This window comes from Tachysurus vachellii, chromosome 7, assembly GCF_030014155.1.
Source record: "Tachysurus vachellii isolate PV-2020 chromosome 7, HZAU_Pvac_v1, whole genome shotgun sequence".
Lineage (NCBI taxonomy): Eukaryota > Metazoa > Chordata > Actinopteri > Siluriformes > Bagridae > Tachysurus > Tachysurus vachellii.
The window spans coordinates 7,792,288-7,814,372 of record NC_083466.1 but is presented as its reverse complement, the minus strand read 5'-3'; the positions used below and the strand labels follow the sequence as shown (position 1 = coordinate 7,814,372).

At 38.6% G+C, this 22,085-nt stretch overlaps 4 protein-coding genes across 6 annotated transcripts in view; 1 reads left to right on the top strand and 3 right to left on the bottom strand.

Annotated features, from left to right (window-relative positions):
- Window positions 1-748: 748 nt before the first annotated feature.
- On the bottom strand, window positions 749-6,720 carry stard3nl (STARD3 N-terminal like). Its single transcript, XM_060873976.1, has 8 exons — window positions 6,525-6,720; window positions 4,135-4,418; window positions 3,779-3,856; window positions 3,416-3,493; window positions 3,053-3,106; window positions 2,612-2,729; window positions 2,391-2,489; window positions 749-1,752 (listed from the first exon to the last, which is right to left on the bottom strand). The coding sequence occupies exons 2-8, from the start codon at window positions 4,333-4,335 to the stop codon at window positions 1,700-1,702; spliced, it is 681 nt and encodes a 226-aa protein (XP_060729959.1). The 5' UTR covers window positions 4,336-4,418; window positions 6,525-6,720; the 3' UTR covers window positions 749-1,699.
- Window positions 6,721-9,433: 2,713 nt separating this feature from the next.
- On the bottom strand, window positions 9,434-11,937 carry epdr1 (ependymin related 1). The gene is made up of 3 exons (XM_060873981.1): window positions 11,527-11,937; window positions 10,346-10,554; window positions 9,434-10,076 (listed from the first exon to the last, which is right to left on the bottom strand). The coding sequence occupies exons 1-3, from the start codon at window positions 11,751-11,753 to the stop codon at window positions 9,886-9,888; spliced, it is 627 nt and encodes a 208-aa protein (XP_060729964.1). The 5' UTR covers window positions 11,754-11,937; the 3' UTR covers window positions 9,434-9,885.
- Window positions 11,938-13,694: 1,757 nt separating this feature from the next.
- Window positions 13,695-17,654, top strand: nol7 (nucleolar protein 7). 2 transcript variants are annotated; one of them, XM_060873979.1, is made up of 8 exons: window positions 13,695-13,887; window positions 14,762-14,822; window positions 14,944-14,999; window positions 15,120-15,145; window positions 15,250-15,313; window positions 15,889-16,010; window positions 16,636-16,713; window positions 17,101-17,654. In XM_060873979.1, exons 1-8 carry the CDS (start codon window positions 13,724-13,726, stop codon window positions 17,172-17,174), a joined length of 645 nt encoding a protein of 214 aa, XP_060729962.1. In that variant the 5' UTR covers window positions 13,695-13,723; the 3' UTR covers window positions 17,175-17,654. The 2 variants fall into 2 exon arrangements, with proteins under 2 accessions (XP_060729962.1, XP_060729963.1); XM_060873980.1 differs by having other exon boundaries at window positions 15,120-15,147; window positions 15,258-15,313.
- A 644-nt stretch (window positions 17,655-18,298) lies between these two features.
- Window positions 18,299-22,085, bottom strand: part of ranbp9 (RAN binding protein 9) — a 13,601-nt gene continuing 9,814 nt past the window's right edge. Inside the window, exons 8-14 of one of the 2 annotated variants that reach the window (XM_060873971.1) lie at window positions 21,699-21,807; window positions 21,468-21,622; window positions 21,196-21,337; window positions 20,922-21,043; window positions 20,683-20,834; window positions 20,433-20,544; window positions 18,299-19,600 (exon numbers count right to left, since the gene is read on the bottom strand). In XM_060873971.1, coding sequence (XP_060729954.1) covers window positions 19,470-19,600; window positions 20,433-20,544; window positions 20,683-20,834; window positions 20,922-21,043; window positions 21,196-21,337; window positions 21,468-21,622; window positions 21,699-21,807 — 923 coding nt within the window. In that variant the 3' untranslated portion in view covers window positions 18,299-19,469. The remainder of the gene's footprint in view (window positions 19,601-20,432; window positions 20,545-20,682; window positions 20,835-20,921; window positions 21,044-21,195; window positions 21,338-21,467; window positions 21,623-21,698; window positions 21,808-22,085) is intronic. The other variant, XM_060873972.1, reaches the window with a different exon arrangement.

Genomic DNA, 22,085 nt, shown 5'->3' with positions numbered 1-22,085 from the left:
AGGATCATTTTCTTTGTGTGCATTGACCTGACATGCTTTTTTTGGTTTTGGGGACACATCCCGACACAGTAATATTGAAAGGTTTACTCTAGCATAGTTACTGCTTTGGCAATTTCAGACAAAGTAGCTTGTTCATGTTCCATGGGGATTGAAGAACAAATCGCCAAAGTCACATGCACAACTTTAGAGAAACCGACACATACCACAAGGTACGACACCACCATAGCATAGATCAGAGATAATCCACCACTGTAGCATACAGCTCTGATAAAGAGGACATGGTCTAAACAGAGTTTCTTTGGAATGCAAATAAATGAAAAACGCCAATTTGCTTGAATTTATTTATTCTTTGGGGAACCATTTGGACAAATATTTTGAGACCTTTTTTTTTAAAGGTCATTTTATTGTAGAACGAAATGACAGAAACAGCTGTGGGTATAAAGTGTTGAGTGTTTTTTTCATACACTGCAACTGAGATGGCTTACGGGAAATAAAACTCATGCAGCAGCTTCCCCACATCTCTGCTGTATGCTGAGAAACTAGTAGCTTCTACAGGATGTGTGTGTGTCTTACTGGTATTAATGTAATGTTTGAAAGTGCTTATATGTGTGTGTGTGTATATTATATATATATATATATATATATATACATACACACACACACACGCACACATATACACACACACATACATAGATACACTAATTTATTTTTATTTGTTATTAATTAATAATAAATTGACTCAGTCATCTGAAATGAAAAGAAACTTTAATTAAAACTAATGACATTAACATAAAAAAGCAGAATGGCACAAAATGATTTCCAAATCTCGAAGGCTGATCGTTTCACACAGCCCTCACATACAAAAGATCTTGCCAAAAGTATTAACTCAAAAATCAACCGCTTAAAAAAAGTTTCTTATGAACAAATGCACGTGTGGTATTTGGTAATGTCTACTGGCAGACAACATGCATGTGAAATGATCGTTCTGATGATCATGCAGAATCACGAGAGCCCTTTATGGTGCATGTTAGTCTATGTGTAAAGCAAACTGTCCCAAACCTGTTACAGGTAAAATATAATTGCCTATAACATGTTTACAAGGACTGACAGCAAACATTAAAATAGTGACTGAATAAAACAGCTTGAAGAACAATGTAAATAAATACGATTCTGAACACCCCAAGTAATCAGTGGTATTGCAGTCACAGCCCCGGTTAATGAACATTTACACATTAAGGATAATTTTAGTGATCTAAATATAATATAAACACAAGAAGCATCGAGAAGAGTCTACAGCCCTCGTTATGTAAGACACCAGGAAGTCACAATTGCCGCCATTTGCTATTGTAGAGCCTTAAACAAAAGTGGATCGAGAAAATATCAAAGTGCAGGAAAAGCAAATGCAAATACTTGTTCGTTTTAAACCTTGATATTTGTTCAGGAGCAAATCAAAAGGCAATATAGAAACACCATTTTGTCTGAACATGATGCTCATTGAATTGTTCTGTGTAGACGGGTTACAGTTGAGAGAGCTTGGGCCCAGATCACTTGGAAGATAAGCCACAGAAATTAAAATGCAGCTCAAGGTAGGGTCGCACATGCCGAGACCTTAAAGCTGCCACAGTACTGATTACTCCTGAGCAACCCACAGACCCAGCCTTTACGAACGTTCCGATACATGTGCACCTTCTGACACCTGCTAGACGATGGGTTTCTCAAGGTCCTGCTTGTCATCCTGATCTTCATCAGAATCTGAAGAAGAGTGAACAGATTTACAGTGTGTTATAAAAACACAGGGAAAATATGAATTGCTTTCAGACATTTTATTGTGGCATGGGAAGTTTGTAGGGCATTTTGAGTTATTTCTGTTTATATTGGACAGGAATAGAGTTGCTCAGATCGAAAGATTACCTGATGAATTCTTCTAAATTCATTTTTCACCCACTGATACTTAACTTCAGTGGTCATCGTCCCTTTTTGTGTCTGACGGTGTTTCCCAAAGCATTAAACGTAACTATGAATAGCTAAAAAGCACTGGGTTGTTCATTAATAAATTAAAATATTATAAATCAGCAAACTGCTGTGGAACAAGAAAAATACAGGATTACTGGAAAAACCTAATGACTTGTTACTTAGTAAAATAAACTGAGTTTGCAAAACTCACAAGGATGTGGTTTTATTCTGCGGCACCATGTGGTTTAAGGTCATTTGTTTAAGTGTATCTGAATAAATGATGTGCACCTGGACTCTTTTTTTTTTTTTAAACCTGTGGTTCAACAGTCGCACAATAGTAGCGCTTGTTCACAAATGACATTATATAACACATTATGCCTACATTATAACAGGTTTACGATACGCATCGTGCTGTCTGGTAGGTAATGATCTCTTACCTGCAACAGACTCTGGTGGTGAGTAGAACGGTCCATCTGAGTGAGGCCCTGGCATGATGAGTGGAGCTCTCTCTGAGATACTCTGTATTGTTAGATACCCTGTCACATGAATGTGCGATTGTTAATATGTTTTAATTAAAAAAATAAATAAATAAAAAATATTGACTTTTTAACAGCAGTGACGGTACGAACGCTGTTGTAATTTAACACAACAAACTCACTGTTTTCATCAACGGCTTCCTGTGGCAGAACTTTGAAGTCTAGAAGCCATGTCTCTAGCCACACCAGGATAAACGAGGTGATGGGAAGCAGGTAACCGAATGTCCCCTGAGACAGCAGCTGGACACGGATAAGAAGCATTAAGAGCCGATTAATTCTTAGTTTTACAGTTTGTGATGCATTTTATTATTTTATCATTTATTTTAAGTCATAGAAATTACACTGGAATTACACAAAATCGACCGAATACTGGGTATTAAAAAAAAAAAATAAATCAGAGAACTGTAAGAAATAAGTTAGTGATCATGTGAACTCTTCACCTGATGTCCTTTATAATCTAGATTAATCTAGACATTTTTACTGTGAGCAGTGTTGTGTGATAGCTTCAGCTTTGTATGGTGCTGCTATTAACTTGTATTAACTAGTGAAAAAAGAAATTGTACCTTTGATATAATCACTTTTGCAATTAAGAAACCACTGGTGATCAACGTTGTTATCTGTAAAGAAAAAAAAGGCAAAACATTCATGAGTAACACTGATCTTTAATGGTGTATTGTTTTGTATTGCAATGCACTAGCTCATTTTTTTCTAATATTATTATATCCTAGCTATTTATAACCTAGTGAATAATTTGACAGGTTTCTAAGCTTGATTAGACTAATGCTGATCATCCAGCGATAATATTACAAAACGCTTAAACTTTGCAGCAAACCTGACAAAGAAAGATGACAGAAAGCATAAGACAGACCACTAGTACCCCCTTGTGTTGATATGAGGAAAATTAACCCCTGTGGAAGAGGACATACCGCGATGGCCCACCAGTGGCGAAGTCTACAGACAGCATACGCCAGGATCAAGGCGGCAAAACGGAACACAGCCAATAGCTAAAGAGGGAGAAAAGAAACATGTGTTTTATCAATACAAAATATATGCTATAAAGTGTACACTCTGTGGAACTGTTCCCTTAAAAAACATGATTGTCTAGAAAAACAACAAGAGGACACAAGACAAGTGAGAGCATACTGAAGACTAGCTGCCTGAAATGTTAAAAAACACTGTGATAAATCCTCAACAGCCATTAGCTTTAGCTATTAGCAGATTCTCTCAAACCAGATTCACTCGCATTTATGTAGAGCATTGCAAAGTGAAGTAAATAAACTGTTACTTACAAAAATGTCAAAAAAGGAACTGTGGTAGTCGTATTGGAGCACCTCCTTTTTCAACTGTTCCTGTATTCCTCCATTGACCTGAAGCAAAGACCACAAAGAGGATGTATATACGTTTACACTCAGTTACCTTTACTAGGAACACCTGTACAACTACGGTTATTTAATCAGCCAATCTTGTGGTAGCAGCTCAATGCATGAAATCATGCAGATATGGTTTAGTGTTTAATGGTGTACAGTAGTGTTTACTGTAATACGTTACATTAATCTGACGTAACACGTTACATTTCTTCACTTTGATTTGTTTACAGTAAGTAAATGTTACCTTAAACATCAAGCTTCTATCATCTCAAACCTACATTGAGCTCAATGATCCAGAGCAGAGTGATGAAGAGAAGGTCAAAGGTCACAAACAGGCAGAAGGTTCTTCGGAGGTCAGAGATGCACTTCTTTTCCACGCCATCATAGGAATCAATGCGGGTGCACACGGGGGTGGAGTTGACGGAGCCCACACACCTTGCTGTGGCTCTCGAGTCCACACTGCTGCACTGACTGGCCATGACCTGTCACTCTCACCAAGCCAAACCCACTGCTTTATATCCAAAGGCAAGGAAGCTGCACCTAACAGCCATGTCCGGTGAAGCTAATCACAAAGAGAAACAACACAAAAACATTTCAATGCTAAAGCAGGACTGTTTCAGGAAGTGGCCAGGATCATATGCAGCTCTTCCTTCAATGGCAATATGAGCTTGACAAGGAAAACTTCCTTGTCTGCAGTTGTATTTTTTTTTTTGGTTGAAAAAGGTTATTATAACAAAAATACATTCCAATTATAGTTGCATATGCAAACTGGCTCTCAAGTGTAATGAATTTGATAATCCTGAACACTGGATTTACAGTACATGTTGCAACACGCTCTTGGTATTTGTGAAAAGGCAATGAAAAGGCTGATACAAGACCCGCTTCAGTTTGCATAAAAGGATCAAACTGTGGATCCCATGTCGACCTAGCTACAAAACAGGCCTGCAAGAATTAAGGTTTTTTTCCCCTACTTCTCTAGTGCATGTAATAAGACACTGCCTGTGTGCTTGGGGCCAGACACATCCATTATTTATGCACTTCCATATCCTGGATACTAAACAATGCTGACTGCCTTCATGTTTCCCTTTACATCTCCAACTTTAGATACTGCATAACACTAACAAAAAAACATTATAATGCAAAAATTATCTTATCACATAGACTGTAGAGGATCCATCAGGAAAAGGGTGAGAAAAAGATATGAGATGAGTTTTCTGTATGGTGAAAACTGAAGCATCGTAAGTCAACACAATAAACACTATAAAACAAAAGAGATGCACTGACAGGTTTATCGGGCCACGCTTGCTTGATTAGAAACAAGCTTGTAGAGATTCAAGATTTAATATTCAAAAGCTGTTTTCATAGGAGAACTGCTTCTCCATATGATGATTAGGAGATCTCTCAAAGGGGAACCTTTAACCTCATAAGCAACTGGCAAACTCTGAAATGGAAATGAACATGAAGGACATCAAAAACATAACAAAATATCTGTTTCCCTCAAACACAGAGTGCTCAAAGCTGCAGTAATCACTCAGTAGCCTGATCCAGAACAGTTTTACAACTAATATATCTTGTTATTTCTTCAATTTAATAGGTAAATATTTCAGAGTATAGGGTATATATATTTTAAAGTATAAGCATAAGGATATGTTTGATTATGTGGCTTTGTTTATTCTAGATCCCTGGCAGTTTTTAGAACATCGCAGGCAGAAATAAATTTGTTGACCCTGATAATGTTTCTTGATATTATTACTATGACAAACGCCTAAAAAAAACAGACCAGAAAAGAACAGATGAAACAGATTCAATAAAAAAAGGTGCACCACAGATACACTACGTGAGCAAACATTTATGGAAACCTGACCGTTAAACCCATACGTAGTTCTTCCCCAAATTGTTGCCACAACGTTGGATGCAGATAAGTAACACGTCTTTGTATGCTACCACGACAGTTTCCCTTCTCTGGAACCAAAGGATCCAAGACCCGTTCTGACACGACGGCGTCCCGGTTAACAAAGTAAACTCCAAAGTGAACAATCAGTTTGCTGATGTCGGAGTGGAAAAACTTGAGTCTGCCGCACAGATCCCTGACCTCAACTGTAATAATTTACAAAGCCTCAGCTCTAGAAGAATGTAGACACTTCCTCAAAATAGATGTGACATGTTCAAATGTGACAAAGTGAAGTGACACCTTCTACACAAACTATATATTTTAATACATGAATGCACTAGTTGTTGTATCCATCAGGACGTCCTGCCAGAGGAAGGTAGCTCTTCTGCGCATGCTCTGCTGAAGGCATTTTCTAATCACAAGACACAGGATCAACATGAAGGAAACATTCCTTCATAACATAAAACGTATAAACAAATCAGCGTTAATAATAATAATAATAATTAGTTCATTAGCTTGTAAATCAGATGATAAGCACAACAAAAACAGAGGAAGTCTTATAGTTAGCAATGTGCAGGAAATGAAGCTGTTTGCATTGATGTACTAAATGTCGCTGTGTACTGTTTTAAAATAAATAAACAAACAAATAAAAGTGTTCCATGTTCTTCTGCTATAGATGCTCGTTAGCAAACAAGCTAAGCTACATAACACAAGCTAATATACTCAGTGATGTAATCAAACCTCGCCGTATCAGTATGAGCTGCAGTGTTTACTCACCTCACACTACCGAGTAGATGCTAAACTAAACTAGCTTAGACCCCAAACATAAACAAACTAGCTAGTGAACAGCTTATAACGTTAATATTATTGTTAGTCTTCACTGGTCCGTGCTGTCAGTTCGCCGAGGCGGCTTTATGCTGAGCTCAGGCCAGTTCTTAGTTTCTAATATAACCGTTAAAGATAGTTTTAAGCTACAAACCACAGATCCGCAATCAGTACGAAATTAGGACTTCGTGACGTAACAAGGAAGTGACGTAGCCGTATTTTGAACAAGGAATCGTGGGACTTGTAGTTCTCTGTCCAGTGTATGCTAGTTAGCTGTTCAATGTCAACAAGATTATAAATTACTTTAGAGTTCACAGTCGGATCTGGTTTATTAATGAAGGAACGATGTTCATTGTTACCACTGATATTGTTTGTTTGTTTGTTTAACAAAACATTAATCAACATTAATAAATGTTGCATCTATACAACATTTGTTTGACTGTATATTTATAATCACACCCTCCAGTGTCACCCATATGAGGATGAGGTTCCCCTTTGAGTCTGTTTCCTCTCAAGGTTTCTTCCTTTACCGTCTAAGGGAGTCTCCTCAGACTTGCTCATTGGGGATAAATACAAACACATTGTGAACTAAATCTATCTAGTATTAATCTTGAATTTTGTGTTTTATTATTTATATGATTCTTTATATTAATCTTTTGTTCTATGTTTATGTTCTGTAAAGCTGCTTTGAGACAATGTCAATAGTAGAAAGCGCTATACAAATAAACATGAATTGAATTGTATTAATTCGTCGTTACATCGTTATTGGTTTTCACACTCAGGCTCAGAGACCCAGTATGGTTCATGGTTTAATGGGTTAACATCAAGATATGATGGTTAAAAGTCTTCATATTAGTGATCTTTAAACAACAATTTATCCAAAATTACTTTTTGATATTTATCGGTTTCAATGGGAATTTTGAAAGCTACAAATGAGCACTGATAGGAGTCTCTCTTCCCTCTATCATGGACATTTACACCACACGCTGCATCCACATAGCCAACAGCATTGTGGATGACCCCACACACCCCTCACACACACTCTTCTCCCTCCTGCCGTCTGGAAAAAGGTACAGAAGCATTCGGGCCCTGACGACCAGACTGTGTAACAGTTTCTTCCCACAAGCCATCAGACTCATTAATAATTAGTACTGAGCACAACACACACACACACACACACACACACACGCAATATCAACGGTATGGACCGCACAGACCTACACCAAATACACACTCTTCCAATATACATCCATCAAACTGTTTACATGCTGTTTTTTTTTTTTGCACACTTTTTGCTCTTTGCACATGTTGTCTCACATTTCAGTCATTTGGTGTTTTGCACAATTCTTTACATTATCTCAGGGACCTACTGCTATAACTCTGTGTTCATTCTAGTATTACTGCATGCAAGATTTTTGAACATACAGAATTTACACTGGTCGGAGCTGTTTCTGTTGTCTTTTGTGTATTGTCTTTTTTGTATTGTCTTGTAATTTTTGTCTGCACTGTCTTTTGTCCTGCACTGTCTTTTTGTCTTGTTTGTCTTGTACTGCCCTGTTTGCACCAGGTCACACAGATGCACTTTATGTATCTGGGACTAACTTACTAAGTCCTTATAGCTCTGTCTTTGTTTTATGTAGCACCATGATCCTGGAGAAACATTGTCTCCTTTCACTGTGTACTGTAATAGCTATATATGGTTGAAATGACAATAAAAGCTTCTTGACTTGACTAATGTGAATATTATTTTAATATATTAAAAAAAACTGTTTAATTTTATTAAATGCAGATTGTCCACAGGGGCAGTTGAGTAAGAGGTCCACAATAATATATCTCCTTTTCAGCAAATGTCCTCCTTCATAACTCTATACACGTTCAATTCTATTGAAATAATGACTTCTTTGTGAGTGACAAGTGGAAAAAGTTGCTATTTAACAGATATGCTGATGTTTCAATGTTTTGCTTGTCTTTTATTGAGTTGTTATTGCACTTTATGGCCAAAAATATCAACTGTAACACATGCTAAAAAAAGTTCACTTATGAAGAAATGACACTGCTCCATGCTCAAGGCAGGAGCCATGGACAGTTAACGTAGCTGTCAGATGTACTTTCAAATTCTCAGCAGCCACCAAGATCTTGTTTTATATCAAATAATTGTAAAGAGTTGATGTACAGATGTAAGATATATCATAAAGACTGTGAGAAGAAAATCATATCAGAACTGTGTTACTAACGTGATCTGGTTCTTATGTAAAGTCTGTGAAATAAATGTTTTCCCATTTCCAGTCTAGGCGACTGATAAGTGGATTTTCAGATGTAGCTGAACTGGATATTTTATTGCAACATGGCAACTTTGGTCTATAACCACAGCAACTGTATCAAACAGTTGAACATCTTAAAACCACTTAAACAAGTTCAAAGACTGTATGCAGGATAACTTTATGTTGTCAACTGCCTATTATGAGCTTACTTCATTAGATAGCAGCCTGTAGTATAAGCTAAATGTGATAGCATCTTGACTCGAGGCTATGTAGTTATGTCATAGTCGCTATGTCAAGTATTATATCATCCTGCCCCAGTAAGCTTGTCAGCTGCTTTTCTGAAAAAGCTGAGAATCTCTGAAATAAGATTTAGAAGACTGAAATAAAACTACTTGGAATTTCAAGGAGGTTCGTTCATAACAAACAAATAGTTTATAAAGTTTTGGAAAGTAATTTCTTTGAATTCAGTGGCGTTTGGGTTTAATTGTTCAATATTAATTAAATTTCTTTTAACAATCAATTTTTTTGGTTCCACACAGACGAAGACACATGTATAATTCCTTTACTAACATTGTTTTATTATTACTGTCTTAGGCCAAGGGTTTGTAGCATGGATTAATGAAAATTAAAGCAGACATGTTACATACAGTATGTAATATAAATTGCATGAGTAAAAGCCAGTCAGAAATGGGACCATTCACATTAGATTTGTTCTTAAAAAAGAAATATAAGCTGAATTAACTGTTAGATGTGGGGACAGAATGCAGAAATATGCTTAGGTTAGGTTGAAGTGAAATATGGTTGCCTATGTATGCGTTGCATTTGGGAATGTATTCCTGTTTAAATCTTAGGCACAAAAGTTACTAAAAATTATGTATATTCTTTTATTCAATCGTGTATAAAGCTACGAATATGCTTTCCAGGTAGATAAACTTACTTTTCATTCTGTCTCAATGACTTTATTATCCACCTAGAAATCCTAGCTACTACTGTATGTGCCAATCATCAAGCTGAGCAGACAGCAGAAAAGTGATTGACTAGAAATAAAAGGCTCAGCAGTCAGAGGTCATAGGTTCAGACAGAGCCGACGTGCAGGTGCTGGGTGGGATGAACACTTCAGGGTCACTGATGCCCGGTTCCAGGTCAAAAAAGCGAGTGGTGGTGGTCACGCTGCTGTTCTTAGTGTACGTCTCATGCACGGGGTAGCAGTCTTTCATGGTGTAAACTCCCACCCAGGTCTCATCTGTGAGGCAAACACAAACATATGCAGTGTAGTAATAATTAAAGAGATATACCTTGTATGACCCTGTTGACCAGTGCTGACAAGTCTAGTGCTTGTATGCCTCAAGGTAAAGCCTCAAATACTCTCATAGTACAGAATAAATCAATCAGAAAAAACACTACTGATAAACTATTTCAATCATTTGACCTTTTTATGACTTTAATGTTAATAACAAAGTCTATTGGATCAATGTATAGACATAGAAATACCTTTTATTACAGTGGACTAACCTTTGCGAGCATGCTTTCGGTCAGACCACTCTTGAACCTCAATCATATCTTCAGGCCCACCAATGAAATACTGATCCTCATATGTGGAGTTCATTGGGATGTCATATGGGTCCCAAGCCTCAGTCAAATTAAGCTTAGCACATGCTTTGGTGACTTGTTCAATCTGGAAAAACACGCCACTCTTAAACAAGTAGATGTATTCAAAGAACCTATTGAAAGAGTGACAATGTTAGGTACATCATTCAGGAACAGGCTTACAGTAACTACAAGCTCTGTATAGATTGGCATAGTCTAGTGTCTACTTTGGTACACAAATCTGACTGGGTGTATGGACAAGATCCAGATAGAAAAGCAGAAAATCTTGAAAGAATTCTGGAGAAAAAAGGTTCTGACTTCATGACTGACTTAAATGTAATTCCCAATGTTTTTTTTCCCCTAAACCAGACACAAAGGTGTGGTGAACAACCTGAAAGCATTCATTTTCATGTTGCATTACCATCAATATCAAGGAACAATTTATATGTATAGTTTGTTCCATGTTTCTGCATCCCTACTGCATTAAACCTTTTAAATAAACCTTTAAATACAGTAAAAATCGTTTCTTTAATCGTATTGTGCTTGCTGTGTCTGTACGTCATTCACAACATTTATCCTGATAACTGATCGCCTCCTACTGTATAATAACCACCACACGCAGCAGGGCTCGGTTCATCCCTGTCATGCTGCTCGACACACAAAGCTGAGAGTCAAACAGACGATTCACACTCACATTCACGCGAACAAAAAAAGGTAAAAGGGTGTTTCCATTGAAACGTTTTACCTAATTTAGACTGGAAATATAACAGTATTTGTTTCACTTACTATTTTTAAAAGTACTACTAATTATAATTAAAATCGCCTTATGTATTTGAAACGAATCTCCATTTTTCGGTTCATCTAAAAGAGCCGACTCAAAGAGCCGACTCGTTTACATCACAAAATGGGATCAGGCTTCTTCTAAGCCTTCATTTTATGGATTTCGAATTTAAACGTTGAGAGAAGACTCACATTTTTAAGTTGCTTAGATATAACATTATATCTGTATTAATGTTATACACCACAAAAGAAAAATAGCTCCATGCATTTTTATTAAAGCAGATAATAATACATTTAAAAACTACTGACAATAAAAATAAACGTACTTTTTGCACGGTGTGTGTCCTGTCTTCTGCTCGAACACTCTTATGCGTTGATTTACTGCATCATACGCCACGGATGCGCGCGTGTTCCTCCCGGTGCTGTGGTCATACTGGACGGTTCGACCCTCCCACTGTAACGGGGCGACACACGGCTGCCCCGTGCGCCCCAGAGAACTCGCTCCTACCGCCAACACGTACATTACAAACAGATACACTAAACTCTTCTGCATTTTCGGTCATTAAAACGCCAAATATTCGATATTTTATGTTTTATAAATATTTCTTGGTGCATGCGCAGGTGCAGAGGACGCTCGAGCGATTTGACAACCCAAGACCGACAGCACGAGCGCACACCCAAACAGCGCGTGCGTTCTAGCAGAAACTCGGAATCTGATTGGTCAACTAAATGCATAGAAAAATAAAGAGACAAAGTCACCGTATGTTGTATATTAAAGCAAACAGATAGATAGATAGATAGATAGATAGATAGATAGATAGATAGATAGATAGATAGATAGATAGATAGATAGATAGATAGAGTAAATATAAAAAGATTAAACATCCCTGACGCAGAGTTTTTTTTGTGACAAGGTGAATAGTTTTTTTTTTTTCTCAAAACGAGAAACATAATAAAAATACTTTGTTAAAACCTTTCACCTTTTCTTTCTGATACAGCATTCAGACTGAGTTTTTTTTCCAGACTTCTTTATACCCAGCCACACAATGGGGGCATCCACAGAAATTCAAAGATCAACTGTGAGACCTAATCTCTCCTGATTGTCTTCTGTGCAGTGAAGATTTTTTCTCTGTGAGGATCCTGAGGCATCTAGAGATTTACCAGCTTCAGTTAGACTCTGCTATACTAAAGAGGAGATGCAACTGTGGTCTTTTGCATCAATACAACATGTCAGACTGTATATTTATAATCACACTCTCCGGTGTCACCCATATGACGATGAGGTTCCCCTTTGAGTCTGGTTCCTCTCAAGGTTTCCTCTCAAGGGAGTTTCTCATCCTCACAGTCACCTGAGTCACCTCAGACTTGCTCATTGGGGATAAATACAAACCCATTAAATATATATATGTTAATCTTGAATATTTGTATTCTATTAATCTTTATATCAATCTTTATAATAACCTTTTGTTCTATGTTTATGTTCTGTAAAGCTGCTTTCAACAATGTCAATTGTAGAAAGCGCAATACAAATAAATCTGAATCAACAGTGACCTTGACCAGAATAAAGCATCACTGAGAATCAGTGGATGAATGAAACACATTGCATATAATCTATATAACAGTAAAGCACTTTTTTTTATTATGAAATCACGTTTAATGGTCAAATGCAGTACACAGTATGCGCCTTTATCCTGAATAAACCTCACCACACAGACACAAATTATTGAGTGTTGAGCAGCCCAATATAATATATATATTATGTTAATGACACATTTACACTTCTAGATTGTGTTGTTGTTAGATTGTAGTAACTAACTGATTGGGTAAAGTGGTGAATATATACAGAATTGAACAGAGTACAGAAATCACACAGGTAGTAAATTAGTATGTGGCCTGGGCTTTTAGGCTAATTGCTCTATCTATTAACAACCAGAATATTATAGTTTTTTTTCCTTGTGATAAGTATAAGCAACATTTATGTTTAACAAATTCAAAATATTAATTTATTCATGCAGGGGGGCACGGTGGCTTAGTGGTTAGCACGTTCGCCTCACACCTCCAGGGTCGGGGTTCGATTCCCGCCTCCACCTCGTGTGTGTGGAGTTTGCATGTTCTCCCCGTGCCTCGGGGGTTTCCTCCGGGTACTCCGGTTTCCTCCCCCGGTCCAAAGACATGCATGGTAGGTTGATTGGCATCTCTGGAAAAATTGTCCTGTGTGTGTGTGTGTGTGTGTGTGTGTGTCCTGTGATGGGTTGGCACTCCGTCCAGGGTGTATCCTGCCTTGATGCCCGATGACGCCTGAGATAGGCACAGGCTCCCCGTGACCCGAGGTAGTTCGGATAAGCGGTAGAAGATGAATTTATTCATGCAAAATTTTTGTACCAGAGTTGTAAAAAATCTTACTGCAGTTTGTATACAAGTTAAAGCGTCACTACACCCCACACCGGTAGGGGGCGATGTTTTATTCCCTACCTGCTCCATCCTCAAGTAGTTTGTTCGTCTTTAATATTTGTCGGTTTCAATATGGCTAAACTTCAACGTGGGAACTCGGAGCTCAAATCAAGAGGAGAGTTAAGCGAGGAAATGTCTGATCAGAGCGACGATGAAGGACCAGAGGAAGTCACGTTCGATGACTCGAAAGCGGTCGCGCTAAAGAACGTTAAAGACGCGCGGGATTCAGTGAAAAGGTACTCCGGGTTCTAGGTCGTCTGTTAGCTGTAGCATGTTAGCCTGTGTGCTAAAGCCCAAATCTCTCCTTAGGGGTAGAATAACGCACAAGTCATTCAGTCTCTGTAGTGAAACGTGCATGAAGTAAGGAATTATTACTAATATATTTAATCCCACGCACATTCTAATCTACAGTTAAGGAAAATACTGTATGGGAGTCGGTTCCATAAAAGAGTCGATTCCAAAAAGAGTCGGTTCCAAACCGTAAGCATCAAAAATTCAGATTGTTAATGTACTCACTGTAAAGATCTCTCTGCGAGTGCATGACTAGGAGTAGTCGAGCTGACCAATACGGACAAGGCGTTTTATATATATATAATCTCAGAGTCTGGTGAATAAAAAGGTTAAATAGATTCATGCTGGTGAGTCAACAGAAAAGCTTGTTGATGCCAGACGCACGTGCTACTGATTTGTTCAGTAAATTGGGTTTGGTGGTCATGAGTGGCTGGAAAATTACAATTACATTTACATCATTTTGGCAGACACCATTATCCAAAGCGACTTACATTATCTCATTTTTATTAAGGACCTTGCTCAGGGGCCCAACAGTAGCAGCTTGGTGGAAATGGGATTGAACTCACAACCTTCTGACACATTAACCCCTAGGCTACCACATGCCACACTTGATGCAGCTTTGTTTTTTAAATGCTATGGTCTGCTCTGCTCAGTTGTTTATGTCCATCATAGGACAACATTCCTGTGTCAGAGTTTAATACATTTATCAGATGAACTGATTTCCATGAGAACATTGTGTATAACATTCCCTATACGGGAAGTATTTATATTTAAACGATGGACATTTCAGCTGTGTAGTAATTATACGTACTTCGTCAGGGAAAAAGAATTGCTGAAGGAGAAAAGGCGAAAACGACAGTTGCTTTTCCAAGAACAAAAGGTACAGTCCTTTGCATAGTAAACTATCATGTTTAAATGGTGTGAAAGGTTTTTTTTTTGTTGTTATAATTGCCTAAGATTTCTAAGCACTAATTAATATTGTGATGTTTAATGCTTTGTAGAAAAGCAGACTTTTACCAGAAGCTCTTTTAGAAGAATTTGAGACAGTAGTCAAGAAGTAAGTGATGATTTTGTACTTATGTACGCACACACACACACACACACACACACACACACACACACACACACACACTTGTACTCACTTGTATAATTGGCTTTTCCTGTTGTTTCTCTTTAGACCACCAACACTGCCAGATGAACAAGGTAGTTTCCCCAACTCTGATCATTTCATGCTTTATCTTTTGTTGGTAGACCTTAAACGTCTTGTATGTTTTCTTTGACGTATTGGAGGCACTTTTGTCCTGCAGGTGAGCAGCAGCAGAAGAAGAAGAAGAAAAGAAAAGTGAAGACGACGAAGAAAGGGCCTAAAGGGTAGGCTGAAAACGATGATTATGAGGGGAAAAAATGATTACAATCCAATCTGTGTTGTTAGAATGCATGTGATGTTGACAGGTTCATCTGTGCTTTTGCATAGGAGCATAAATTGTGTTAAACTGTAACTTGCTGCTGTGATTTTTTTTTTTGGCATAACTTTTCTACAGAAGGTGGTGACTGTTGCTGTGTGGATTAGGTCCACACATAATAATACTGTATAATAATACTGATTCTGTATTTAATCAGTGCTAGCGGCAGATACTCAGAGATCAGTAGTGTGTCAAAAATTGTATTGGAAGGATTAATGGGGGAAAAAATATATTTTTTTTTTAAATGCTCAGGAAAATGAACTGTTTTACCACATACTGTTGACATACAGTGCCATGTTGGAAAAACGTAACACAACAGCATCGCAACATGAGGCACTGGTGTAGTCGGTCATCTTGCAGAACTGATTCAACCCAAACAATAAGAAAAACTGACTTCTTTGCTCATCACCATAACATGTGCAACTTGTTTATGAAACAACCCGAAGGCCATCATTCAGGGGTAGATCTCAACACTTGCTTTAGTTTGCAGGGTAACTGCAGGGTAATGCGTGTGAAGGACGGTACTGCCAATACCTCCATGCAGAAATCAGCCATGGATTTCATCCAAGCACGTCTGTACGGCCCAGGAACCCAGCGAACAACCAGTAAGGAAACACAACAAACCAGCGTATATGTGTTTAATGGAACACTCCATCTGGAAACACGTTAAATAACTTCATACAGAAATGTTTGTGATGTGCATAGAGATTATTTTTGGATAAGGCTGCATGTTTGTTATTCCTGTGTGAAGACAGTAGCTACAAGCTGGACTATAGCTCGGTTACAACCTTTTAATAGGACAGAAAATTTCAACAAAGTATAATGGGCAGGTTTTGCTAAAATATTCAGCTTTAAATACTTGATAGTGAGCTGTTTGAAGGGGAAATAGTCAAGTTCTGGGAATATTTTTAGCAGAGATGATGCTTGATGGAACATCAGCTGTTGGCTGCTGATTTACAATGTGTTGTAACATCTTTTGCTAGTTTTAGGCAATAAGTACAAGTAAAATGAGCTTAAGTTGTGAAAGCAGTGGGTTATAATTAGTGCAAGGAATTTACTAGTGTCTTTGGGTTGTGGCTTTAAAGCATCATGACTTATTTATAGTTCGTAATGTTGCCGTCATGAGAATCCCATGGCAGAATTTATAGGACATATCTGGTAGTTTATTTGTGTGTGAATGGAAGAAACAAGAGACTTTACCTTTGCTGAAAATACAGTGTCTTTTTTCAGACGCTGAACTTCTCTCTCTGGAAAAGAAACGTGGACTTGGTCAAGGAGCAGCAGTGCAGTTTGTTAATAAATCCTGGGGTGAGTTTGAGCTCTGTGTTAATGTTCTCTGGTCATTTAAGATGAAATTTCAGCTTGGGTCTTAATCTTGAACACATCGACACCTGAACCACGTAGTCAACAAAAGTTCAAGGCAGGGGAACGTTAGGACTGATCCACTCACTGATGAATTATGATGCTGTCTGAAAGGTTTTTCTTATGCAGGATGATGATTCTTTGGCATCTTTTGAACAAATAAATCCTTGGCATAATATCAATTTTCTGCTTTAGGAAACATGTTTTAAAAGAAAAAAATTGTGCTTTATGTCTAAGGATACAGGAAGCGGTCATTGTTGCCCTTTATTTACATATGACAACATTCTTTATACAAAGTTATGCTGATTTTTAACCATTCAAATGTCCTTACAGGAGCAGACCAGAAGGCTAAAGCAGAAAAGTGCAACAAGAGATTTATTCACAGACAGAAGCTAATCTCCACCTGAAACGTTTTCGAAGAGGTTCTGAAGACGACCTGCTCGGATTTCAGCCGTTTCAGCCAGTGCTGTTACACAACGCTGTATGGACTAAACTGCAGGTCACAAGACATGCTGCTGTGAAACCATGTACTGATTTGTGACCAGAAGCAGTTCATGGCTAGATGCAGCATTAAGCATCGAGTCCACAATCCTTTCTGTGTACATTTTATGAAGGTTCTGGAAATTAGTCTTTTGAAGAGGAAAACTGAACAAATTGCATATTAATGTACATTTAACACTTGATCTTCAATAACATTCAAGATTTATTTTGTAATAAAACTGAGCTGACTTTTTTTTTTTTCTTTTCAAAGTGTAAATGCTTTGGTTAATAGTTTCCTGCATTACCCACAATGCTGTTTGATAGCCTGGTGATTGTGGTGCAGGTGGGAATTAGACTGAGTTCATCTGGAAATAAAGAGTAAAATATTAAAAGCTTTCATGATGATACCGCTGCTTATGACACTGGATTTATCTCCTGGATCTCTGAGCTTCATGACGAGTTTTTGTCATCTGCATTTCTTCTGTACTTTAGATTTCGGCGAGGAAGAAAACAACCTATTGCTATTACTATCATCACTCGTGTTCGAGAGCTTATTCGCCTGCCAAATAACAAAAATGCACCAAATTCGCTAATCAATATGAACATATTTAGTGTGTTTCAGGTCATAAGGATGTATGAATAATGCAAATGGTCTTTACACCCTTTATAGCAAGCTATGGAGATCAGATCAAATGCCGTGCGTCTGTTAGGCAGAATGTAACGTTAGAAGTAGTTCCTTTAATTACTGAATAATAATAATAATAATAATAAGCAAGTGCCATGATGAACAGTGTAAGACTGATTGGGTTAGAACAGTAGTGTCAGTCACAATTTTAATATGCAGTCTCTATTGGGATTTACAACATGGGGAGGGTCCTCATTCCCAGTGGAGATGTTACTGTGGTTACTGTGCAATTACACAATTATCCACTACAACTGATGATGATTCATGCATCCACGTTAAAAATCGTCCACAACCAGCGACATGCATCAGGTTACTACGAGCACAATTACTGTCTGAAGTTGGAAGAACACAGTCCGTACACTCGTCTTATCCACCTGGGTATTTGTATTTTATTACTGAAAATGATAAGACAGTGCTGTTGACAATACTGTATCATTCTCCTTGCTTTTTTGTAACGTGATGGTCGTAAGAGCTGGCTGGTGAAACACAGAAGAAAACCAGGAACAGGATTTCCTCTTTTCAGCCAGGGCTTGTACATATCAAGCAGTGTAAAATAACAGTTCGGACAGATACGTTTTTTTACATTTTTAATGTTTTTCGTTATTTTTTTTTTTATTGTTAAGTCCAAAACTTAGCGACGATTGATAAATACAAGCCTAGGCGTATTTCAGAGCTGCACTGTACAGAAACGTGAGAGTGGTGAGTGTCGGCCTGGACGAGAACAGTCCGGAGACCGACTCGGGACGGCTGTAGACATCCACACGGTTATAAGCCCGAGTGTCCAAATGTTGCATCAAACCTGCTGTGCAGACTTGGCAGAGGGAGGTTGCGCTTGCACAAAGAAGGGCTTAACTCAAAATACAGCTCACACTAACTCTCTATACTAAATACCACCACTAAGGAGGAGTCCCACTTTGTTGGACTGCATTTTTTTTTCTTCTTTAGATAACTAAAATATTCCACTCTGCATGTTAATATAGCTTTCAAAAAAAAAAAAAAAAATTATAATAATAATAATAATAATAATAATAAAGGGTTGAGGAGTGAGAGGGTTGTAACAAATACACAAGCAGACACCTTAAAAACAGCAGGGTGTTAACTGTACGGGGCCTTTTGTACTCACATTAGCCAGCTGTCAATCGAGAACAAATATAATCTTATATGCAAGTTTAATTATAACATTAATTAGAATCAGAATGAATTTGTCTCATGCCTCAAACTAGAAAACGAACAATCGGAGCCTGCAACACGTACACACACCCGCTTCCCTATCCCAAATTAAAAAGAAAATCAAAAAGGTGTGATGATTCAGGAATTTGTTTGGCTTGAGGGATCCTTCGAAATGTGTCTTTTGATTCAGGAGGACCTGTGGATCCAGTCTCTTGGAGAGAGTGAAAGTCGGGATTTGGAATGGGTCTGGCTTATGAGGTGCTCCGGGACATGATTGGAGACAGGCCCGATGTTTAAGAGTCCAGGTTGAGTTGGGGTGATGCAGATTGTGCTGCATGGCCATTTTAAAGGGATACATCTCTATGGGCTAGTGAAGGTAATCGTCCACTGAGGCGAAAGCGCAAGAGCCGATGCCTGTGCGGGCCATAAGTGCCAGGCACTGCGTCGCCTGACCCACGGCCTGAGCCAGTGGAGGCTGCTTGGGCAGGTTATGAGTCTCTGCAACACATACACACACACACATTTAGGAGAGAGATGTCAATGATACACTTCAAAGCTTGTAGTATTTGACCTTTTTTTTTTTCTTCTAAGTTACACTCGGATATCCCAGAGACCTCTGACTCATAATTTACTCTATTGGTGCAAGAAGGCCATTCCCTCTACAGTGGTTTCCTGTATTCTATATTACTGCTAAAAGCAGATGACTCATAATTTATTCTCAGTTTTCTGTGACACATGAACCGCTGGCATATTTTGACCAGGAAGGCTATTTCAAATCCAAGGGTAAGGGCACATCATAAGTGAGGAAAAAAAAGCCTTTCATTGTTGCTTGCTCTGGAGTGCCATTCGGTGTTCGCCTTCCTTCATGCACAGACCATTGTCTTGTGCTTTGGTTTAGATTAAACTACTCATGGCGCTCAGTGTGGGCCAACGCAAATGGTGATACATCCTAGTCACCCATCCCGGTTTCAGTAGACTAGCAAAAACATCAATATCAGTTTAAAAATGATATTCACGTTTGCCGTGTTGGTATATGACGCATGTACATGTTACTGTAAAAATGGTAGACATAATCCTGGGTAAAAGGACGCATAAGCTTTCTCCTCACCAATCATAAGATTGCTTGTCTCTCCCACATAGCAGTTATTACATCCTACTCTTCCTACAAGCTAATCTTTATTTTATTACAGGCGACAGTTGATCTGTGTACACTGGTTATCTAATAGCAGGATTATTATACACTTCTGTGAGCGTGCTTTAGCAGGTTCGTTATCTTTACCGTTTTTCTTGCTTGGTACTGGGTTTAAAAATGTTCTGCATGTGGTCTTACCTAATATTGCACTGTTGAGTGTGGAGCAGACTGGCTCTCTCTGGATGGAGTCCAGCTGGTAGCCCACAGGACTGTTCCATGGATCGGAGTAGGCCAACAAACTAAAAGCATCCTGCTTACACATAAAAAAAAAACACAGTAAGAGCAACGAGGGTAATCCACAAAACCAGAACCCACATTTTGTGCTAGTTAATCATTGCACCGATATTGATCTATATTTATAATTCTGATATGTAGTTGTCATTGCTACCTTGAGCATCTTCTTGTTGGCTGAGTTTTTGCCACGTTCACGGCGAAGATGTTCGCTCATGCTCTGCAGCTCTCGGCCAAAATGGATCATCCTCTCAATGGCGGCTTGGCTTCCCCCGCAGAGCTGCCTCTTGGACTGAGCTGACTCTACTTCTATGTGCAAGGCAACGATGTGAGGAACTACCATGGTTATGGAGTCTCATCATGAAAGCTGAAAGAAATAAAAACGAAAGGTCTCACCCATTTCTGCCTCGCAGTCCTCGATGTCGGCTGTGTGCGTGGCGCTCCCGTTCAAGAAGCCGTTTGAGGAGGACTCGGACAGTCCGTTGGAGATGTGATCCACCTCCATATCTACATCATTACTGCATAAAGCCAAACAGTGACATATGTACAAGGATCCCCAATCTTGTCAAGGTTTCTGTAAATCTATTGTCATTTTAATAATTATGCTTCAGAGGTAAACGTTTATGAGTCATACATCAGTGTAACTGTGTGTGGCTTTATTAAAGAATACCTTATGCTGGACTGCTGTGTGTGGCTGCCGTTCAGAATCCCCAACTCACCACTGCCCGTGGTTACAGGACACGGTTTGTGGCTGTGTGTTGAAGTGTGAGCTTTACTGGACGATACTCCATTACAGTAGTTACTATCAAAACCTAGAGATGGAGAACATCCCAAAACATTTAACCAAAACACAAGAGGAAACATGTACAGTCATTATAGAACTATTCAAGAATAGTCACGTCAGGTGTGTTTACCTGACGGATAGGCTGACGGACTACGTACCTGACGGATAGGCTTGAGAGCCAGTGGCTTTGTGGGTGGGGCTACTGAAAAGGCGAGGAGAACCGGGGTAGCTATCCTGGGACTTAGGGCTCCGCCCACCGAGACAGCGTACCTCGCTGTCAGTGCCATTCACCATTTCAATGAATTGTCTCACCCTATGTGCAGAACAAGTCGTCATGCCTACTCCTTCGTATTACATTTACAAAACAATGTTCATTTAGCAACACTTACTTTAACATGAATAACAGGTCAGGGTTCCTTTCAAGCAGACTAGGGTAGAGTTGCTGAGTGGTCTCTATGGCCTCACCCATTCGGCCAGACAGAACCAGCTTCTGGATTTCTGAGAGGTAACGGTTGCATTGGTTAATAAAATACATAATGAAGTTGGTTTTGAATTGTGCTGGTTGGACAAATTCTAATTTCATAAGCTAGCCCAAGCAAAGTAAGTAAAAGCTCATTTCCTGGCAAACAAAATGTCTTGGCTAATAAGCAATAGCTGACATATTGTCACAACATATAGCATGCTGGTTAGATAGTTAAGGGCATTAATACAAACTAAAAGAAATTAAGTATATGACATAGTGCTAATAAACCAGAAATCTGTCTACGGGAGAAAAA